This window comes from Aplysia californica, unplaced genomic scaffold (genome assembly GCF_000002075.1).
Source record: "Aplysia californica isolate F4 #8 unplaced genomic scaffold, AplCal3.0 scaffold00018, whole genome shotgun sequence".
NCBI classification, from domain to species: domain Eukaryota; kingdom Metazoa; phylum Mollusca; class Gastropoda; order Aplysiida; family Aplysiidae; genus Aplysia; species Aplysia californica.
The window spans coordinates 80,961-81,284 of NW_004797288.1; the positions used below are offsets into that span (position 1 = coordinate 80,961).

General features: G+C 41.0%; 1 protein-coding gene across 1 annotated transcript in view; it reads left to right on the forward strand.

Annotated features, from left to right (window-relative positions):
• The window catches only part of LOC101855692 (chitotriosidase-1), a gene marked incomplete at its 5' end in the record, with an annotated part of 9,507 nt that extends 9,183 nt beyond the window's left edge, over positions 1-324 (forward strand). Inside the window, 1 exon segment of the mRNA XM_013086494.2 lies at positions 113-324. Coding sequence (XP_012941948.1) covers positions 113-265 — 153 coding nt within the window.

The window sequence follows — 324 nt, forward strand, 5'->3', positions numbered from 1 at the left end:
CAGAGGTGAACAACTTGTGTTTCGCGCGCTCATATGACCTTAGCAGTTGCGAGCGCCGTAAAACCTTATACTACTATATGAAACCAACTCTTCCAAAAACGTTTTTCTTCAGATGGACTACATCAACGGAGGAGGATTTGCTGGTGCAATGGTTTGGAATTTCGACTTTGATGACTTTACCGGCACCTTCTGCGGGGAAGGAAAATATCCACTCATTGAAAAAATGAGTAGCATGACAAAGCCCTTTTCTCTTAATTGGGTATAACCAACCGCATGTCCACGAGTTTCATTTTGAAAATAAAACTTTGCAGAAAACCTTGAAAA